Source organism: Planococcus citri, chromosome 2, assembly GCF_950023065.1.
Source record: "Planococcus citri chromosome 2, ihPlaCitr1.1, whole genome shotgun sequence".
Taxonomy (NCBI): Eukaryota; Metazoa; Arthropoda; class Insecta; order Hemiptera; family Pseudococcidae; genus Planococcus; species Planococcus citri.
In genome coordinates this window covers 74,715,406-74,732,188 of record NC_088678.1, presented here as the reverse complement: position 1 = coordinate 74,732,188, position 16,783 = coordinate 74,715,406, and the positions used below count along the sequence as shown (strand labels likewise).

Sequence of the window (16,783 nt, the reverse complement as noted above, 5' to 3'; positions counted from 1 at the left end):
AAAATCACTCGACGTTGAAAACACCGAATTCCGAAGATCAACGAACACTTCACGTAAGTACTTTCACTCGCCACAGAATGCAGATCGATTCAATAACAAACACACCGACTATACTGGCAATATTCTTCGTTATTCGTTACACTGAAATGACAAAAAAAAAACTAACAAACGCTTCGTAGGATAAAACATTTCTTCTACATTGTTTTTTTAAAAAAATTATTATTAAACATAAATTATTTAAAAAAAAAAAAAAAAAAAAAAAAAAAAACTATCATCAATAATACAAATTACAATTAATAATTTAACCTCCGAAGCGCAGTACAAGGTTACACATATAAGTTAATGCTTCTTTTTCGACGACGAATGATGCGACGATGAGGATTTATGAGACGAAGAATGATGTGAGGATCGCGAAGACGAATGATGATTCGACGACGAATGCGACGAACGATGATTCGAAGACGAATGCGATGACGAATGAGACGACTTATGATGGTGCTTGTCGTGATCGCGAGACGATTTCTTGGGCGGCGATCGATGATGACCTTTGCTGCTTTTCGGACGCGATGAGTATTCGTCTTCGAAGTTACCAACTCGTTGACGATCGTCTGCCTCTGCTTCACGTTCCAAGTCCGACCAGTCTTTGCCGGATTCTTCGCTCGAGTCGAGTTCTTCTTCTGCAACAAAATAGAAACGGAATAAATTTCAATGAAAGCCATCCTACTTGTACGAAAATACGTACATCATCATGAGACTATACGTACCTCCGGTGTCGGAATCTTCCGACGCTTCTGAATACTCCTCCGAGTCTTCGTCTGATTCATCATCGACGCTTTCCACATCGGTAGGCTGCGAAAAATACACCCAAGAATTAAAACGAAACGATCTTTCGAAAACTTGTATCTTTTTGAATGGTACTTACTTCGTAGGCTTCGTCTTCGTCGCTCGATTCGTCAGCGGCGCCTGCTGCTTCGTTATCCGATTCTGGGTCTAAGAAAGTCCATCCTCCAGTTTCGAAAAATTGTTCCGGATCTTCGATGATGGTTTTCATAATCTTGGGCCAATTCAATGACTGCGAACCTTCCCAGTATCTTATGTCACATTGACTGTGAAACGAAAATAAGAAAAAAAAGCACGATTAATTTTCGATCATAAGGATATTATGTTTACTTCGACGAATAATCAACTCACTTCAACCATTCTTTAACATGATCGAGCATATTCATCGGAATAGCGTTCACCATTACGACTTTCGTATGATAATCTTTGAATACGAATACCATGTCGAAATTTTTCAAATGGAATTGTACACGTTCAAAATGAACAAGTTCGACGTCCTCTAGGGTAATGACGAAAGGAGGCTAAAACGATACAAAAACAAACTCATTTTTATTGACATCGACGTCAAATGGCTCCAGCAACGAGCAAATCGATCACATACCCATTCCGTTAAATTGACCAGACAACCACTGGTCGGCTGTAGTAAAACAGTACTTCTGTATGGTGCTCCGGGGAATCCAAGTTCTCGGAATGGAGTGTCAAATTCAATTTCTTGTTTGGTCGCTGATTCGACCTATCAAATCAAAAAGTTGAAAATTAGTTAGTTCACAATAATAACGAAACGAGTTTCCTTTTTTAAATAATTGATTAATGTACTTTTTCAGTAAAGCTTTTGAAAGCTGTTTTCAACTTTACACGAAGTTCTCTTTCGGCTTGCTCAGCGGCGAGATCGTCACGATCGTGCATATGCTGATGTTTTCCTAAATCTGTGGTTATTTCTCCTACTTCGGTATAGAACTGTACGTCGAGATGTTTCTTTTTACCGAACATAATGGCATTCTATGGGGAAAAAAGGTTCATTTAGTGAGTCTTTACGATAATACGTGATAATCTACTTTGAGAAAAATTTTCGATTTAAACGTACTTTCAAATGGAAATGCAACAATATGATCATTTCACCGTCACAAGGTTGGAAAAACGCGTGTTTAATATTATTATACAATATATCTACTTTATCTCCTCGAACCGACGTGTATCGGAAACCATTCACGTGAGCTTCCAAGGAACCTGAAACCCAAGATTAGAATTAAAGGAATGAAATTCATATCGAGTGAATTTAGACAGGAATTCCGAAATATTACCGGTCATTCTTTTATTCACAATAGTAGGCCTCATGTATAAATCTTTCAACTTGGGGTTTCCTTTATTCGATGAAATAATCAAAGTATCTTGTTTAACCAAATCTTCTTTTTCTTTTTCTTCGGCTTCTCTGGTTTTGAATTTCTTTTGTACTTCTTTAATCAGCCGGAAGGCGTTGTTCAGGTTCGCAGATGGGGCCGTTGTTTCGCCAGGTTCACGTAAATTTGTACTACGATAAGTACTGCAGAAAATTCAATATGAAAATGCACAGATTAGATCGCTGGAATACTCGATAATTGATTTAAAAAGCTCAACGTACACTTCTTTCGCAAATGTAGCATCCGGATGAGAGAACTGTGATCCTTCTCCTCTGGCCATCGTGGCTCCAGGATGGAAGAAGTTGATACGCAAGTAGGTGTAGTCACCTTCGACGCTCTGAGAGATATTCTTTATCGTTGATATATGGAAGGGTACAGGTAGACCGAAAATAGGTAATATGACGGTTTCGTATTTCTTGTCTGTGAACATGATGAGAAACGGTATTAAAGCCACGTTCTATACAAATAAATGGCAAGAAATCTACGGTCTATAAATATCAACTCACCGACGAATATTTTGAGCTGTTTTACTTCGATTTCAGCAGGCATTTGTTCGTGATTTTTATAAGACACGTTGGATTTTCTGACCTTCTCAGATTGAGTTCCACTGGACTGTTCTGATAGACGTTGACGAGCTTGATCGTTTAATCTAACCGCCAATTCTTTCTGGTGTTGTTTTCTTTTTTCTTCACTGGAAGTATCTTGCTATAAATAAATAAAAAAACAAAATCATCAGATGAATATTTTCAATTCCACGAACACGAGAATGAAAAATACCACTTACTCTCAATTTAGATTCCAATACAGCGGTTCGTTTACCACGTCCGAGAATCTGTTGCTGTTGCGGTTCGTTTTCTTTTTCACTTTCTTCTTCGTCCTCTTCCGATTCTTCTTTTAAAAATATTCCGACGTTTTTGATTCGTTTTTTGGAATTAGTTAATACGGTAGCTGGACCGTCCTGTCATCAACAACGACGAAACAAACAATTGATAGAAAGTTTATTTAAAAACCAAAATGAACCTCGATGTGCGAAACAATACCTCATTTACGACGACAGTGTCTCCAATAAATAGGGAATAGTTTTTATTCTCTTTACTATCAGCATCTTTGTTAACGAGGTTGGATAAACCGACGCATAAATTATACACTTGGGATTTTTTAGCAGTTGCTGTCGTCTTGGACGTAATAGAGAGAGAATTTTCACGGAATTCGATACCAGTAACGAAGCTACGAATTAAAAACAGATTATAAAATGCCTAATACACCGATGAGAGAATTAGGACCATCTTGAGAGTGAACATACCCGAAATTCTTTGTTAAATGTTCAACCAGCGAGGGTTTCTTTTCACGAGCGAAATCAATACCGCTATTATAAACGTCGCATAATCTGCTACCGGATTTCAAAACCGAAATAAGATGTTCTTGGAGATCCACCAGGAAGCTATAGTTTTCCTGAAATCGAAATTAAATCAATAAAACGAATCCGGAGTTGAAAAAGAATATTCTAGTTGATTTCTGAATGGTATACCAACCTGTACTGAATCATTAGGGTTCACCAGTAACGTTCTGATAATATTAGAGCAGTACATTTTGTATCTAGCTCCTAAGGAACATATAATTACTCCGAAGTGAAGATTTTTTTGATCGCTGAAACAACACGTAGGGAATAAATCAGCTATCGAGTACATTGAATCAAAATATTCGAGTAATTCTCAGGTGTTTACCTCTGGGCAGAGAATTTCAAGCTGTAGTTACCGCCACTTTGAATAATAGGCGGGTAACATGTGGCCAACTGGCTCGTGTCTACGTTGCTGCCCGCGTATTTCTTATCTGTTATGGCGTTCTCGACTCCATCGGCTAATTTCGAATGTTTCACTTTCTGCAATAGGTGAAAAAAATCAACACAATGTTGCGCAATCGCATTCAAGAGCAAAATGAACACGACTTACTTTATCCGAGTCGATGATATCCATGATTTGGTCTCTCAAGTATTTATGGTAAACGTCGACACTGACCTGGCATGCTTTTTTAATAAGAGATAGCTCATTTTCCTCCTTGACGCTCAATAAGCTGGCCAAAGCATTACTAATATCAACCTAAACCGAAGAGCACACAATAATGAAATATAAACGATTTACATCATAATGCTGGTTAAGAATGGTACTCACGTTTTCAAAACTGTGTTCCTTTAAAGCTTTCTTCCATGATTCGACTAGTGGTCCGGGAAAATTGTCTTTGACAAATATACCTAATGTTTTTCCTTTACCACTAGCTGTCAATGCGGCGATCAGTTTATCGAAGTTTTCCTTCTCCGGGCTATCTTTATTCCGGACGTATAACTTGATAGGCGGGATGGAGCTTTTATTTTTGTGTTGCTCTACTTGACGTAAGAACTCGATTTTCTTCTTGCTCGCCAAAAAGTGAATGGAATTCTCGGAGAATATCATAATAACATCGTTGATATCGTACCCGAGTAACCATATCTGCGTATATTTCATCATTAGACCAAAATAAACGAAATACAATGCAAACGGTAGGAATGAAAGTTTACCTGGAGCGAAAGCGATTTACAATATAGAACGTAGTCATCGCTACCAACCGGGGCACAAATCGAATCAACTTTAGGAAACGGTTCTCCACATTCAGTTTTGCCTTCCTGTAGACAGAAATTAATAAATTGTAACCTTTGTGACAATTTACAAGCGTCATGAAATACATTGGCGCGCAAATCACAACGCGATGGTATTTAGACGGAGAAGCATATCGAAGTATAATAATTATATCGAATGGTTCGAGGATGATGAAATGTATTAATATACGTACTTTCCAAGCCGTGTATAGGCGTTTCATCCGCCTAAAGAAGTTATCCCGATCGAGAGGGACAGAAGACATGGTTTGATGATGGTTTCACAACATAAAGAGATCTTGATGAAAGCAAATACGATGCGATGTGCAGTATTTTCCTTGACTTCGGAACGATCTTCAGAGGTGAACAAACAACCGGTACACACAGTTTCAACGAATTAAATGGCGCATTTTGAAGCGAAAATCACTATTTAATACATCATTTTCATCGCTTTACCGTACGAGTGTATTATTTTTTTGTACAAAGTGCCATATTCGCCAATGAGGACGCTTTGGAAATATTTTTTTACGGAATGGAAACGCGACAAAGGGTCTGTTTGGGATGCCATTTTGTTTTCGAGACCGGTTTTCGGATTTGACATTTTTAAAATCATTTTTATTCGATAAAACTTTTCTGAAAGTGGTTTAATTTGTATTTTTCTATATTAATTAGCGCGTTAATTATGCTATTTTATCCTTAATTGCCATATTTGGATAGAAAACTACTAAAAATTTCGGATATGATAATTACAAGAAATCATTCAAGTCTCATTTTGACTCATCGTCGCTTCCACTGTTTCATTTTTATCTAGCCGAATTTCACCAGGCTCATCCATTAATTTAGGTGTCCGCTGTCTGGAATAACGAAATTTCGCTGAGAAAATTGAAAAACTGAAGAAAAATCGGAATATTTATGAAAATAGCAGCCCTTCAAAGCACGAAAGAACTTCGGAGATGATCCACGACGTGTAATAATCTCTGAAAACAGTCAATAGCTCTCGAGTAAGACCGGTCAGGTGAGAACTTTTACAGCTCATGAGCTGCACCCATTACTCAAGATTTCAGACTCTAAGTCTAAACTATTTTATACGTTTATCAAGCAACTCTGTAACGAGTGATCAATCGCAATTCATTGAATTTTCTTCTCAACGATCAAAAATCGGTACAGAATAATTAGATCAGTGATCAAAAAACCTGTCTCCATCGCTGAAAATTCCCAGCGGCGGATTCAAGTTGCAAAAACAACACAGATTTTTTGAGCACCCAAGTGGTGATAAAAATTTATCTCGGAGCGCTACCAAACTTCCTTCCAATTTGTTGACCCTATTTTCATTGTGAAGTATTCAAACGACCTTAAAATTCACGCAAAAAAGAGCAAAGTTAGTGATAAAGAATTGTTTTACGACAAATTGTCCGTTCGAATTGCGTAGTTCGTGATACAGTGAAAGTAATACTACATCAAATCATGTTCCAGCAGCTATAATCGCTACATTCTCGGTATCAAGTAACCATAGATCATAAATTGTCAAAATGATAATTCTCAATGCTGTGAGAAACCTTTGTTATCACCGGATAATCCAAAATCCGCGACCATTCTACATCAGAACTGTCTCGACTACGAATAAGAAATCCGAGGTAATTGAAGCGCATCCCGATAAACCTCACGTAATCAAAGAAGAAACAAATGAAGACCACGCACCGGCGAATAAACGAGACTGGCGTTCGTTTGGATTCGATGATTTGAACGAAGCTAGAGATAGAATGTGGGCTTACTCGACCAATTTCTTCCTGGTATTTTGTTCGCTGACTTGCGTCTTTATAATGATGTACTATCCGGACGCAGCTGATCAAAATTGGACTCAACGCGAAGCATTTATTGAGCTAAGACGTCGCGAAGTCTTAGGGTTGCCGTTAGTCGATATGAATTACGTGGATCCCGCAACCGTCCGGTTACCTCCTGATGAAGAACTCGGTGACGACGATATTATTATTTAGATTGTGCCTGTTTTCAATTTCATATGTTACGTATTCGAAGTAGTTTGTTGATTCGCATCATTATCATTCATGGCTTAAACCAAGTTTACTTTGTGTGTTTTTTATTTTCACGAAGAAGTTGCGAGGAAGGTTTCCGATTCAATTCGTTAAAAATATAGTTCTGTAAATACATATATTCCTCAATAAAAATATCATGTGCGAACGCTTCTCGTGTTAATTTTTGCTATTTCTAGTCGTCTAGATGCGGAATTTTACCCAGTAAATGCCACATTTTGTATCATATGTAATATTATAAAATAATAAATATTTTGACAAAAATAACTATTCACATAAAGTACAACAAATATCTCATTCATTAAAAATACTCTTGACAACTAAACCGCCGCAGCCGAAGAAGTCGCTTGTTTCGAAGCATCGATGTGTAATCCCTCGATAGCTGAATAAGGCAAAGTGGCGCTAACAGTTATAGGCGGCATTCCAGGCAACGATATAGGTGTCGTTACAGAAACACCTTGCACTGTAATTCAAATCATTTCTTAATTGAAAGAGTTCTCTTTTTTTTCGAATAACTCAAACGCCGAAATACCTACCCCCGTTAGAAGGGTTGCCAGCGATCTGCGAAAATGACGGATTTATTCCACTCATCGTACCCGCGGTTTCATTTCCACTCCTGACTGGTAAAGGTTCTCGATTAAAATAGCTACTAATTCCAGCCGGTTGACCAGGTGCGCGATAACCTCCCTGTAATGGATTAGCATGCGCCGAAACGTATCCAGAAGTAGGAGGTGGACCTATACTGCCTGGAAAAACTGCAGGTGACGGTGAACTGGTTACCGTAGATGACATCGGAGCAGATGAAACGAACGGAGCGGTTGAATGGGTATATTGGTTAAACATTTGATACGATGTGACCGGAGCTGCGGGAGCAGCGGGAGAATAATTCGATGAAAATGTGGATGTAGGGTAGAATGGCATATTTGGCGAAGGAGCAGGGTACTGAGAAGTAGCTGGCGAAGGAGCAGGATATTGAGAAGTAGCTGGCGAAGGAGCAGGGTATTGAGACGTAGCCGGAACGGAGTAAAATTGCACATTAGATGTGTTCTCTGCGGGAACGGGTATTTGAGGTTGTCCTGGGAGACTGTAGGTCGGAACTGAGGTATTTTGAGGAATAGAATTTTCACTAGGTGAAGGAATCGAAGTCGGATTAGCTGTCGAGAAAATCGGTACCGGTGAGGTATAAGCTGGAGCAACGTTTTGAAGCGGAGATGGAGCCGGAATCGGTGTCGGGTTTAGATCAGTAGGCTGTGTAGCATTTGTATCGGTACCGTTGAGGGGATTTTCAACAGGCTGAAAATACGAATACATTTTTAGCATTACAGAACGTTATTTCAATCGTGTCAGGAGGATTGAAAACCGGACGTACTTTTACAATACTTGGATCCGTAAGCGGTTCATTACTCGGTACAGCATTTGGTAGCTGAAATGTAGCAGGTTTGATCAGAGGAGGACTGGGAATATTCGAAGTTTTCCTCTTTCTCTCGGTTTTATCGACAGCGTTTCTGATGGGTATTCTGTGTAAATATCCGTACCCAATACCGCATCCCAAACTACACAAAAAAAATCAGCGGTGAATAAACACGAATACACGTCATTACCAAATCCTCATACACTTCTTCATACCTTCCTTCACCAGACCAAGCAGAATTCGGAACAATTGTAACTTCTCGACAAGTATCATCTTCCGAATTATAAACGTATAACTTCAACGGTCTACCTTCGTGAGCTTCGATCAACGAAAATAAATCTTCACTTTCATGCAGAACCGAATCAGAACCAATTATATAATCGGTAAAAGCTCTCAAACCAGCTTGTTCGGCCGGTGATTGAGGATGTACCTCCTGAAATGAAAACGAATCGGTTAAATTGAACTTTTAAACCAACGCAGATGAGATATAAAAATGGGACAAAAATTACCAAAATGTGCCAAACATTTTCATAAGCACCATCGAATGAACAAAATCTTATACTAACACCCAAACTACCATGACCACCCCAGTCGTTATTCGGAGTAACGTCTACTTCACGCACTGACTGCGTTTTACTACTATACACAACTAGTTTGATTTCTTTACCGACATTATTATTCAGCGTTGTTTTCAACACTTCATTATCTTGATCCTGAAAATAAAACAGGAGTTAGATTGGTTTACCACTTCATAATTGAGTGGAGCAGATTACGTACTAGTCTAGTATTTCCTATAGCGACAATGAAATCGAAGAAAGCTTCCAAGCCAGCGGTTTCACCGGGAGAATTTTCTTGCACCTGAAAACAATATGATAATTGAGTAAATGGAACAGTTACATAAATTCAGATTGGTGGAGTTTTTCGATCTGGAATTTGTTTCACGAGTGGAGGTATGTCAGATTAAATGGATATTACATAAAATGAGTCAATTTTCCATCAAATTAGCTTAGATAGAAACGAAAACCGAAAAACTTCCAACATAGCAATCGACTTACTTTTAAAATATGATATCCTTCGGTACCACCTCCTGGTATAGGATTACTTTGTGAACCACCCATTTTTAAGTAAATTAATGAATATAAAAATCATTCTATTTACATGGCGATATTTTAATAAAATACTGCATTTTTAATTAAATAAGTAAAACCAATTTATGAAGATCTTTCGTTGACGTGTATTCAAATTACTTTTTCTTATCTATGCCTAATGGACAAAACAGGTGTGGTAATATGAAAGTGAAAAATGTAGTGTATTTCGAAAAAGAGAAAAAGAAGGAGCGATTCTGATTTTTTGTGATTTGCAAAAAAACACCTTATAAAACCATTGTTTTGGTTGCACCTTAAGGTAGAATTATCTTGAACGCGTTTTGGTACTGATCACGCAAGTGTTGCGACTTTAGAAAAATTAAATGAATAAATTCGAAATTTTGTTTTTGTTTTCAAATTTGAAAAAAATTGATAGTTTCAAAAAGACTTATGATTTCAAAAAATGAAATATCTATGGTGAAAATTGAAAAATAACTTCCCAAAAATGGCTGGTATGTATTAGTTTCTCATTTAAATACCCATACTCTTAATTATCCATATTAAAAACTCATAATTTATTAGGACAACCAGAAGATTTGGAAGAAGAACTGAAAACAGTTTCGAAAAACCTTAGAGAAGTAGAAGCTAAAATCAGAATCCTGCAAGAAAAACGCGAAGAATTGAGAAAACGAAAGGATCTCCTCGCTGATACTATCTCTCTACAGAAAAGCAAAGAACTGGGAAGCGATAGTAAATGGGATAGTGAAGGTAGATGCACGTTTTTGAAAAATAATTCACCGAACTGATTTGGAATTATATCAATTTTTGCGTTGCATTTGTGATTTTTAGATTATCCTTGGTATCCAAAGCTTTCTCAAAAACTGAAGGATGTTTTCAAAATCTCTTCATTTCGTCCCAATCAATTGGCGGCGATAAATGCTACATTATCTAAACAAGATGTCATCGTTATTATGCCCACAGGAGGTGGAAAAAGTTTATGTTTTCAGTTACCAGCTCTAATGGAAAATGGTATGCATAGAAACATCATGGTTTTTTTGCTGCTCAATTTCACATTTATCTGCTACATTTGTACTGGATTTTTGGCTCAGGATTTACTCTAGTTATATCTCCAATGTTGTCGTTGATGGAAGATCAAATCATGACCCTTAAATCTCTCTCGATCAAAGCAGAAATGTTTCAAGCCAGTACAACAGTTCAAGAATCGGCAGAAATTCAAAAGGTAGCTCAAATCTGTCAATTTTCCTCAACTGTGACGAATATTAATTTTATTTTTTAATACAGATGATGATTGATGCGAAATCGGGTCTGAAGCTGCTCTACGTAACACCTGAAAAACTTGCTAAAAGTAAAAGATTCATGAGTAAATTGCAAAAGGCCCATAGTCTTAATTTACTCTCTCGTATTGCCATCGATGAGGTGCATTGTTGTTCTCAATGGGGTCATGATTTCAGAACAGGTACCTACCGACTTACAGAACATTCATTTTGAGTATAGTGTTCTGAAAAACTAAAAATAATACTGTATTTATGATTTCAGATTATCAGTTTCTTTCCGTTCTCAAGGATATGTTTCAAAATGTTCCTATAATTGGTCTGACGGCGACGGCGACTACCAAAGTTATTTTAGATGTGCAAAAAATGTTATCTATTCAAGGCTGTTTGATTTTTAAATCGTCTTTTAATCGACCAAACTTATATTACGAAGTGTGTACTGATTTTTTCGTTTAAAAAATCTAAATATGTGCATGAATTTAATTATTCTTTTCTGTTTTCAGGTAAGAGAAAAACCTTCCAGCCAAAAAGAATGCATCGATCAATTGGAAGATTTATTGAAACATAGATTTAAAAATATGTCCGGTATAATATACACTACTTCAATCAAAGACTGTGAAGATTTACGACAAGAATTACGGTATTGAGCTTAAATAACTCCTTTAGAATTATATCTCAATTAAACAACGAACCTAAATCGAAAATCTTTGCGCAGAAAACGAGGCTGTAAAGTAAGCGGATATCATGCCCAGCTAGAGTCATCTGTTAGATCAAACGTGCATCAAAAATGGCTCAGCGGCGAGTATCAAGCTGTCGTTGCAACTATTGCTTTCGGACTTGGTATCGATAAACCAGATGTTAGATTCGTTATACACCATTCTCTTTCAAAATCTATGGAAAATTTCTACCAAGTAAGTTCTCGAATAAATTTCTCGTAAATTTGATTCATTTTATTGAATATATTTTCAATTTTTTAATTTAGGAAAGTGGCAGAGCAGGTCGCGATGGTAGAACTGCGAATTGTATTTTATACTTCCGTTTCGCCGATATTTTCAAACTGAGTACGATGGTTTTCACTCAACAAACCGGATTGAGAAATTTATACTCTATCGTCGATTATTGCTTGAATCCTACCGAGTAAGTTTTCATCATCGTGTATTAAGCGTCGATGCAAATTAATTAGATATTTAATAGACTTGATTTATGGTACAGCTGTCGCCGAAAAATGATAGCTTCTCATTTCGATGAAACTTGGGAAAGTACCGATTGTAATAAAATGTGCGATCATTGTGAAAATACTTTCAGCGCGAAAAAAGTCGATGTATCGAAACATTGTCTTTCATTACTCAAAATACTGCTGCAAGCTTTTCAAAACGATACTAAATTAACAGGTACCTATTCAGAATGCAAATTAGATAGGTACGTTAACAATAATGTGAAAACATCCTAATTTTTCTCTCATTTTATAGCTCAAATGTTGATCGATGTTTGGTATGGGAAAACATCGAAGATTAAATCAGTCAATGTGAGTCCTCCTTCGTTTTCAAGAGAAACTGGTGAGAGAATAGTTGCATTTTTACTCATCAACGATTATTTAAAGGAAGACTTCCATTTTACCCCTTACTCAACTATCAGCTACATTAAAAAAGGTACTTGTTGAACCATTTTTATTTCTAGAAATTTTTGATAAAGGATTCCTTCTCATATTATGATGTTTTTTTTCATTTTCAGGACCCAAAGGAGACTCGGTCAAAAGTGGAGAGCAAATTGCGATGCTCGTTCGTGATAAAAAATGTGATACTGGAGATAGTAGAAGTAAAATTTCATCAGATTCTACGTCATCGAAAACCACTTCTAACAAGAGAGTCGTAGAAACTACTGAAAATAGTAAATGTAAACGCTCAAAACTTATCTGTTTAGATGATAGTGAAAGTGATTAATTTATTAAGTATATTTTTATGTGTTTCTGTACGTTTTCAATAAGTAATGAATAAAAAAAATGTCAATGAGTTTAAATCATTTTGTTGAAAAAATCCGAATTTACATCCGAGTGAAGAAGAATTCTAAGATTACTGAATGAGTGAAAGTTTTGAGGATGCCCATCGACCCCAGAATCTTCGTTTCCTGTTGTATCTGTTCGATGTTCGACCAGTCAAGTCAAAGGAAGTGATTTCTTTCAATTTATTCAAAAAATTATCGATTCAAACTTCAAAGGCCCAAACTATGACAAGTATTTTCTTCTGAATCTATATAAATTTATGGATAAAATCTGATCGATTAGGGTCAATCAACTGGTAGGATCGTTCATTGGAAAGATATAGGTATAGGAACAATCAGATTCTGTTCAGGAGATCTAAATTGACACTGAAGGAGGATAAGTTTGCCATTAAGTACATCATTCTTGTGATAGAGGTTGACTGGAGAGAAATATGAACTAATTCCATAAATTCAACAGATCTGGAAGCTGCAAGTGCAGATCAAACTTTGGCTAGTGAGAGTCCTACTTTGGGACGACTATTGGAATCATGAGAGGAGGATGGTAGAAGGGAAACGTGGCTTTTGTTATTGTTTACATCTCTTATCACTTTGATCTGAAAAAAATTTTAGAAGTCGTTTCAAAAAGAATGCAAATTTTTCACGCTACGAATCAAATTTTAAAATGAAATGAATTCGAATAAAATTTACAAAGTTCTAATTCACAATCTACGTTGAAAAGGATAATCGCTTCGCCTGTAATGATGCAATACACTCCTCTATTTCATTCCAAACGCCGGAATACGAGTAGAATTGTGATTGTGTTTCGTGTTTAGTTTAGTTCATGTCAGTACAATTTTATGCAGTTTGAAACTTGATTTTCAATCATGAGTGATTATTTCTATTACATCGCTTCCTTAGCCATCGATGGTTTAATAACACTTTACTTCGCCGAGCAGTACTTCTCTTCGAAAAAATTATTTACAACTTTTACTGTAAGTTATACTTCTGTTATAATTTTTCATCGCCTTCTGACGTCCATTTCTAACCTGCCTATGTTTCACTTTCATTATAGAAATCTATCGAAAACGGGATAAATTGTGTGAACGAAGATGAAAAAGACACGCAGTACGCTGTTGTTCGAGGTCAAGTCAAATCGATCGGACCACCTATCAGAAGCTTAAATAAACGATACGCTTCTGGAGTAATTCAAAAGCTAACGATGAAAGAATTTTACACCGAAAAGACTAGCTTTGGAATGTGGTGAGTTTTTCATTACCCTTCTGAAAATCTAAAATGTATTAAATTCGTGAGAGTTTCATCGAAAACTAAAATTTCTCCAGGGTTAATCGCGAAGAACTTATGGACGAGAAGAAAAACGTTGTTCCTTTTCAACTAGAAAGAGGCAAATTTAAAATAAACATCACGTCGCCTTTAGATGCCGAATTTCTAAACCTAGAAGTAATCGAAGATGTTTACGAACCTACCTCCAGTACTTTCTTAGGATTCTTATTTGGAATACAGAAAAGAGGAATACAGCATACAGAATGGATGTTGAAAGAAAGATCTATCTTGACTGGTAATTATTTTTTTGACGTACGAAATGACACAGCAAACAAAGAATATAATTTTCGACATTTTCTCTTAGGTTTTGGAGAAGTTCAAACGAAAAATGGTATCGTACATTTAATTCCGCCAAGAAATGGCATGTGTTATATACTTACCACAATGGATCCAGAATCCTTGACGAAAGTACTGGCTTCGAAGAAGAAATATTACGGGTATTTGACCTCTACCTAATACCTAATATTATTCATCGATATGTTTATTTTTATCCAGTACTAATTCGAGTGTATTTTTCAGTGCTTGTTGCATCATTTTTAGCATAGTTGGAATCATGATTGCCGGAGCGTGCGCATATAAGTACTGGAAAAGTCGTATGCAACGTAGAAGACTCGAACGAATGAATGAGTTTGCCGAACAAGCATCAGCTGAACGACGTAGAAGGACTGCGAATACTACTCCTTCGGATATAGAATTCACTTGTATTGTATGTTATATTAACCCTAGAGAAATAGTATTGTTACCATGTGGACACATAAGCATGTGTGCTGATTGTTCTTTAAGGTGTGCCAATGATCCCTGTCCGGTGTGCAGACAACCAGTAGTTAATACAAATTTGATATATATAAGCTGAGTCATGTGTGTAATTTATTCTTAAGGATTAATGTGTAGGTTCCGTTCAAGTTCGTTGATTCGTTCAAAATATGTGTTTTTGTGATATTTTTAGAGGTGGTTTTCTTTTCTTTTTTTTTCAAGTATTAAAGATTATTTTTATCTAGTATTTATTTTCTTTTTTTTAAACCTGCGGTTAAATTTTAAATTCGATCGAAAGTCATCGAATTATTCTTCGTAATAATGTACTTACTGGTGATTTAATACACCTTATATGGAGAGGAATGTGTTTCGAAAATGAAATAAAATTTCGATTCTTCTCGTATCAAAAATCATTTTTAATGGAATTCAAATCTTTAACAATTCTTTTAGCGTGGCTAGATTTACTTATGCCTAATTTCGGTAACCCTCGGTTCAATCCTTCGAGTAACATACAAGCTTTACATATACTCTGACTCGAAACGTATCCACATTTTTCACAAGTTCCTCGAGTTGGTAATGAGACATCATCTCGAACATTCATATTCTCACCTGGGAAAAAAAATGTAAATTGACTGCAACGTTCGTTTGTTTGGAATGAAACCGGAAAATAAACGATTCGATCACCTGAATGAATTATATCGATGATAGCGTAAGGTCGAACTTTTTCCAAATTTTTCAAAAATGATCTCACATGACCTCGATAAGCTTCCGGCGAATAGATACACTCGGTGGAAAAATAAACCAGTTTTTTAAAATAAGCATACATGACGATTTCTTTTTCGTAAGCGTACTTTAAAGGTTTGCATCTTGGTATTGAATTTTCGCCCATCTGAAATTATTCAAGAATTAAATTATTCGACGAATTTGACAGAGAAATGAATAAATGAGTAAATTTTACCGTTATTATAGAAGTACATCTGTTGAGACGAGATATATCACCTCTTAGAATATTCATTAAGACAGTTTCGGCGATATCATCGGCATTATGACCGGTAACTAGACAATTTACTCCTAGCATCGCTGCTCCTCTGTCTAAAGCTTGGCGACGAAATACTCCGCAGAATGTGCAATTGTTTTTACGTCCGATCTGGAAGCATAAATGAAGGATCACGAATTTGACGAGATAGTTTTAAAAATGGGGCAAAAAACCAACCTGTTTGACAATATTATCCATGGACCAGCCGTATAAATCTTCGTAAGATAATATTTTCAATGGCATTTCGTAATCGTCTCTATTTTTCTTGACTGTTTCCAAACTATCATCTCTATACCCTGAAAATGAACACATCACACTGATTAAGATGTGTTAACCATTAGGAGGGTTTTTCAGCTGGATACCCACCGGTAATTCCTTCATCGATGGATAACAGAAATAAATCCAATCCGTAGTTATGCCTTTCATTGAGCAGTTTCAAAATATAAGCCAAAACTGTCGAATCTTTACCACCGGAAGCTGCAATAGCTACTTTATCTCCTGCTTTGAATAATTTAGCATTCACGATGGTCTCGTGGACTTCGGATTCGAACGTTGAGAAAAAACATTCCTTACATAAGGTGTCTCCAGTTTTAGGACGCTGTAAGAAATAATGAAAATGAGTGAAAATCGATCGAGGATTTTATTATAAATTACTATGATTACTTTGAGAATGGCAGCGTTTCCACAGTCGTTGGTACACTTGACGGGCATGATTATAGAATAAATTGATACGGAAGAGAGTAATAAGACCGATGATTATTCATTAAATACTTGGATTTGTTTCTATGGAGCATTTCCATACATTTTTTAATTTTTTTTAACCGGTCCAAAGCAAATTTGAGTGATAAAATTTTATAAAAAATCAACATGCGTATCACTTGTCCATTCTGAAACTTGCTGCGCATCTTTTCCAAACCGAAGTCACCCGAATTTAGCCGAGAATCAACGATCGACAATATTAACAAGTTTCAGACTGT

General features: G+C 36.4%; 6 protein-coding genes across 7 annotated transcripts; 3 read left to right on the top strand and 3 right to left on the bottom strand.

The window, feature by feature from the left end:
- Positions 1–109: 109 nt before the first annotated feature.
- Positions 110–5,364, bottom strand: dre4 (SPT16 homolog, facilitates chromatin remodeling subunit dre4). Its single transcript, XM_065353096.1, has 19 exons — positions 5,061–5,364; positions 4,789–4,893; positions 4,406–4,720; positions 4,187–4,333; positions 3,962–4,116; positions 3,770–3,884; positions 3,541–3,689; positions 3,278–3,464; positions 3,022–3,195; positions 2,744–2,942; positions 2,459–2,657; positions 2,142–2,380; positions 1,925–2,067; positions 1,657–1,839; positions 1,442–1,573; positions 1,192–1,361; positions 923–1,106; positions 765–849; positions 110–677 (listed from the first exon to the last, which is right to left on the bottom strand). Exons 1-19 carry the CDS (start codon positions 5,127–5,129, stop codon positions 340–342), a joined length of 3,288 nt encoding a protein of 1,095 aa, XP_065209168.1. The 5' UTR covers positions 5,130–5,364; the 3' UTR covers positions 110–339.
- Positions 5,365–6,392: 1,028 nt separating this feature from the next.
- NP15.6 (NADH dehydrogenase [ubiquinone] 1 beta subcomplex subunit NP15.6) lies at positions 6,393–6,857 on the top strand. Its single transcript, XM_065348003.1, has one exon. The coding sequence runs from the start codon at positions 6,393–6,395 to the stop codon at positions 6,855–6,857; it is 465 nt and encodes a 154-aa protein (XP_065204075.1).
- Positions 6,858–7,120: 263 nt separating this feature from the next.
- On the bottom strand, positions 7,121–9,586 carry LOC135837728 (Golgi reassembly-stacking protein 2-like). The gene is made up of 7 exons (XM_065353099.1): positions 9,378–9,586; positions 9,100–9,180; positions 8,832–9,035; positions 8,538–8,755; positions 8,281–8,464; positions 7,448–8,204; positions 7,121–7,374 (listed from the first exon to the last, which is right to left on the bottom strand). The coding sequence occupies exons 1-7, from the start codon at positions 9,438–9,440 to the stop codon at positions 7,232–7,234; spliced, it is 1,650 nt and encodes a 549-aa protein (XP_065209171.1). The 5' UTR covers positions 9,441–9,586; the 3' UTR covers positions 7,121–7,231.
- Positions 9,587–9,767: 181 nt separating this feature from the next.
- On the top strand, positions 9,768–12,709 carry LOC135837727 (ATP-dependent DNA helicase Q1-like). Its single transcript, XM_065353098.1, has 12 exons — positions 9,768–9,919; positions 9,990–10,175; positions 10,257–10,436; positions 10,517–10,647; positions 10,710–10,884; positions 10,965–11,131; positions 11,203–11,339; positions 11,415–11,610; positions 11,682–11,836; positions 11,912–12,090; positions 12,169–12,348; positions 12,431–12,709. The coding sequence occupies exons 1-12, from the start codon at positions 9,913–9,915 to the stop codon at positions 12,637–12,639; spliced, it is 1,902 nt and encodes a 633-aa protein (XP_065209170.1). The 5' UTR covers positions 9,768–9,912; the 3' UTR covers positions 12,640–12,709.
- Positions 12,710–13,272: 563 nt separating this feature from the next.
- On the top strand, positions 13,273–15,017 carry LOC135837730 (mitochondrial E3 ubiquitin protein ligase 1-like). 2 transcript variants are annotated; one of them, XM_065353104.1, is made up of 6 exons: positions 13,273–13,668; positions 13,749–13,936; positions 14,017–14,252; positions 14,322–14,454; positions 14,537–14,723; positions 14,801–15,017. In XM_065353104.1, the coding sequence occupies exons 1-6, from the start codon at positions 13,561–13,563 to the stop codon at positions 14,810–14,812; spliced, it is 864 nt and encodes a 287-aa protein (XP_065209176.1). In that variant the 5' UTR covers positions 13,273–13,560; the 3' UTR covers positions 14,813–15,017. The 2 variants fall into 2 exon arrangements, with proteins under 2 accessions (XP_065209176.1, XP_065209175.1); XM_065353103.1 differs by having other exon boundaries at positions 14,537–15,017.
- Positions 15,018–15,162: 145 nt separating this feature from the next.
- Positions 15,163–16,690, bottom strand: Ctu1 (Cytosolic thiouridylase subunit 1). The gene is made up of 6 exons (XM_065353105.1): positions 16,470–16,690; positions 16,173–16,404; positions 15,984–16,102; positions 15,729–15,917; positions 15,455–15,659; positions 15,163–15,379 (listed from the first exon to the last, which is right to left on the bottom strand). Exons 1-6 carry the CDS (start codon positions 16,515–16,517, stop codon positions 15,174–15,176), a joined length of 999 nt encoding a protein of 332 aa, XP_065209177.1. The 5' UTR covers positions 16,518–16,690; the 3' UTR covers positions 15,163–15,173.
- Between the last annotated feature and the right edge of the window lie 93 nt (positions 16,691–16,783).

Coding starts and splice junctions, on each gene's coding strand:
- LOC135837730 (XM_065353103.1), top strand. CDS start 13,561: ATGAGTGATTATTTCTATTACATCGCTTCCTTAGCCATCGATGGTTTA. Junction 13,937..14,016: donor AAGACTAGCTTTGGAATGTG/GTGAGTTTTTCA, acceptor AAATTTCTCCAG/GGTTAATCGCGAAGAACTTA. Junction 14,455..14,536: donor TCGAAGAAGAAATATTACGG/GTATTTGACCTC, acceptor TGTATTTTTCAG/TGCTTGTTGCATCATTTTTA.
- dre4 (XM_065353096.1), bottom strand. CDS start 5,129: ATGTCTTCTGTCCCTCTCGATCGGGATAACTTCTTTAGGCGGATGAAA. Junction 4,117..4,186: donor ATATCATCGACTCGGATAAA/GTAAGTCGTGTT, acceptor CACCTATTGCAG/AAAGTGAAACATTCGAAATT. Junction 2,068..2,141: donor TGTGAATAAAAGAATGACCG/GTAATATTTCGG, acceptor CTTGGGTTTCAG/GTTCCTTGGAAGCTCACGTG.
- NP15.6 (XM_065348003.1), top strand. CDS start 6,393: ATGATAATTCTCAATGCTGTGAGAAACCTTTGTTATCACCGGATAATC.
- LOC135837728 (XM_065353099.1), bottom strand. CDS start 9,440: ATGGGTGGTTCACAAAGTAATCCTATACCAGGAGGTGGTACCGAAGGA. Junction 9,036..9,099: donor CTATAGGAAATACTAGACTA/GTACGTAATCTG, acceptor TTTTATTTTCAG/GATCAAGATAATGAAGTGTT. Junction 8,756..8,831: donor AAAATGTTTGGCACATTTTG/GTAATTTTTGTC, acceptor TTTTCATTTCAG/GAGGTACATCCTCAATCACC.
- Ctu1 (XM_065353105.1), bottom strand. CDS start 16,517: ATGCCCGTCAAGTGTACCAACGACTGTGGAAACGCTGCCATTCTCAAA. Junction 15,918..15,983: donor TGGATAATATTGTCAAACAG/GTTGGTTTTTTG, acceptor TTATGCTTCCAG/ATCGGACGTAAAAACAATTG. Junction 15,380..15,454: donor CATCGATATAATTCATTCAG/GTGATCGAATCG, acceptor TTTTTTTCCCAG/GTGAGAATATGAATGTTCGA.
- LOC135837727 (XM_065353098.1), top strand. Junction 10,885..10,964: donor GGGTCATGATTTCAGAACAG/GTACCTACCGAC, acceptor TTATGATTTCAG/ATTATCAGTTTCTTTCCGTT. Junction 11,611..11,681: donor CTATGGAAAATTTCTACCAA/GTAAGTTCTCGA, acceptor TTTTTAATTTAG/GAAAGTGGCAGAGCAGGTCG.